This window comes from Rutidosis leptorrhynchoides, chromosome 8, assembly GCF_046630445.1.
Source record: "Rutidosis leptorrhynchoides isolate AG116_Rl617_1_P2 chromosome 8, CSIRO_AGI_Rlap_v1, whole genome shotgun sequence".
Lineage (NCBI taxonomy): Eukaryota > Viridiplantae > Streptophyta > Magnoliopsida > Asterales > Asteraceae > Rutidosis > Rutidosis leptorrhynchoides.
In genome coordinates, this window is record NC_092340.1 from 282,225,492 (window position 1) to 282,228,444 (window position 2,953).

The 2,953-nt window shown below is 31.2% G+C and overlaps 1 protein-coding gene across 1 annotated transcript; it reads right to left on the bottom strand.

The window, feature by feature from the left end:
- Positions 1–226: 226 nt before the first annotated feature.
- LOC139864968 (uncharacterized) lies at positions 227–2,404 on the bottom strand. The gene is made up of 5 exons (XM_071853522.1): positions 2,164–2,404; positions 1,665–1,855; positions 1,498–1,546; positions 1,292–1,390; positions 227–591 (listed from the first exon to the last, which is right to left on the bottom strand). The coding sequence occupies exons 1-5, from the start codon at positions 2,246–2,248 to the stop codon at positions 308–310; spliced, it is 708 nt and encodes a 235-aa protein (XP_071709623.1). The 5' UTR covers positions 2,249–2,404; the 3' UTR covers positions 227–307.
- Positions 2,405–2,953: the final 549 nt, after the last annotated feature.

Below are 2,953 nucleotides of genomic sequence, written 5' to 3' on the forward strand. Positions count from 1 at the left end.
TTTCGCACTCCGACAATAATTGATACAAGACGTACGCACGAAAAACGTACCCGCCATTTTATGGGCTTTCAAGATCGCACCTGGAATATTTGATCCAACATTAAAGATTGAAATTTGAGATCATTTCTTTACCACCATGCGTCATGTCATGCTTTTTACATGGACAAATGATAATAAATAAATAATAAGCTATATTGAAATAAAAATATATATATATGTAGAGTGTCTTAGACGATAAACGCTTGATTTTATACTTTGTACAAAGATACAAACATCTATTCATATAAGTTGATAATGTATACAACGCTTAGTTTCTTGTTCTGATAATGGTGATGGTGCCTCTACCATGTGTTTGAATTCTGGTGAGAGCAACCACAGCCTTCCCGGAGAGGCCTGGTCCGTCAACCGAAACCAACGACCGACAAGCAAAGTCCCCCACCGGGTGTTTCACCGGCCTCGTTGGTGGCATTAGGATTCTTTCATTGATGTCGTTTAGAGTCATATCCCCTTTAAATCCTCCTGGTTTCACCAATGCAAATGGATACACCACTCTTGTTATCACCTTCTTTTTTCTCTCTTGATCAATTCCACCTATTTATGATGATCAAAATGGTTAGTGAATATGTTTAATGATGTTTCAACCAAATTTATTTAGAAAACTAGTAATTATTATTCATACAAGTAAAAAAGTTATGTCATTACGACATTATGATACTACTACAGAGTATTATACTCCGTAGTATACTGTATTGATCAATTGAAGTTCTTGTTAAACCTTTATTGTCTCTACGATGGTTAATCAAAGTTTGATAAACTTAACCTTGGTAAAATCAATTCGAAAAATTATGCAAACATATATAATACAATATTACAATTACAATATATATAATTATAATTTTAAATTTAAAATAAAATAATATAAAGAAACGAAGATGTCATTGTCAGTTTGAAAATAAATACTCCGTAAATAAATACGTTTACTTTTATCTAAAACAAAATTCAATATTGGCATAAACTTTTTCCAATTTTATATTACATCTTTATTATATATTATATTTGAAGATTTTTCATATAAACATGATTTTGCTTAAGATTTCAATAATGATGACTACACGATCATTGTATATTTATTTTGGCCCATATATATCCACATTATTATAACTTTATCAAACAAAAAATATATATGTATAGTATCTTATACGGAGTACATACGTATCTATTTATTCATGAAGTCAACCATTGATTAGTTCAATGGTCAAACGTATATAAACGATGATAGAATGACACGTACGAGTGACGTGGCCTGACGTATTTATGATTTCCTTATCAAAAAAATTTGTGTTGATAGAACTCCTGCTTTGAGAAGATGAAGATGAATTATCTCCACTCACTGTAATAAACAAATCCATCCATTAATCTAATATTATTAAAATTTAAAGTTAATTTTTTTTAAGTCAACGTAAATAAAATAAATGTAAATAATCATTGTGGTCATACCATTAAGCCCACCAAAGTCATGATCAGTAGATGTAAAATCCCAGTATCCCTGTAGATATTTATAATCAACATATGAATTGAAGTTGAATTAGCCACATGATAAATACACACCAATAATATTATGCGATGTTTAAACATATAAATAAATAAATGAAAATAAAAGTTACCGGAAATGAAGGAGGAGTTGAATTGTGGTAGCTAGGTTGATGGTAATCATCTGGTGTCATAATTAAACGACGTCGTTTCGATCTAAATTCAAATATAGCATTCTCTAAATAACCCGACGAAAGATCCGAATCCAACATTGATTGATCATATAATGGTGGAGTGTTGTTCATCTCCGTACCTACATCGTAACCTGCGTATAAATATTCATCATGCAAACTCAAAAATATTTTTTTTGTAAAAAATTTAGGAAGAGTATGGATGCATAACTTTCATCAAACTGATGCACTCTCGTGCCTAATTTCACAATTTGTTAGGACAATTTACACAAGTTGTGCATCAGTTTAATAAAAGTTGTACATTAATTATTAATTAATAATCATGTATAACTTTTGTCAAATTGATAACATCAACATTATTTAGGATATCTACACGTTCTTTTCATCAGTTTAATAAAAGTTGTGTAACGGTACACACATAAGTAATGACATGTGAACTTACATTGAGAGATGTCCCAACACAAGGAAGAAACATGGCTATTTGAGTGAATATTGCTAAAATAAGCAATAGAGTGTAGATCGCCCATTTGTGAAAATGATAATAAACACCGGTTAATTGAAATATGTAACCAAAGTTGATTTATAGTGAAATTGTACACTCATTTTAATGGTGAGTTAAAATTAAAATGGTGTGATGCATGATGATTGATGAATGAATTGAAGTAAAAATGTGTGTGTATATATTGTGAGTTTAAGTTGAGTATTTAAGTTGTAAATTGTGCTTCTTTAGGTGTGCGCCGGTAACACGAATTTCGAGAACAAAGTGAGAGTGGGTAAAGAGAGAAATTGGAGAATAAAGTGAAGAAGAAATTGTCAGTGAACTGTGAGAGAATTTTAAAGAAAAAAGGAAAAAGTGGAAAAAGACAAAAGTTGAAGGGGGTTTATTGGGATAATCAAAATGTTGGGAGACTACTTTTGATATTTATATTGAAGGGTGTGGGAGACTAAATTATTGCAGTAGTTATGATATGATGTTTGTTGGATTTGTATAAGGTAAATTCCAATATGAATGTGCATATAAAGCACGTTGACACCCGACATGCTTATGAGACAAAATTCAAATAATAATCCTTTTTTCTTTTGTTAAATTGTTGCTTTTTCCTCTTTTTGTTTTCGTACACACCGTCGGTCGACACCGTGACGGCGTCGATCTCACCGTCGATCACCAACCACCCAAAACCGACGGTGACAAAAAAGGAGCCGTTTGAATATTTTTAAAAAATATAGCCGTT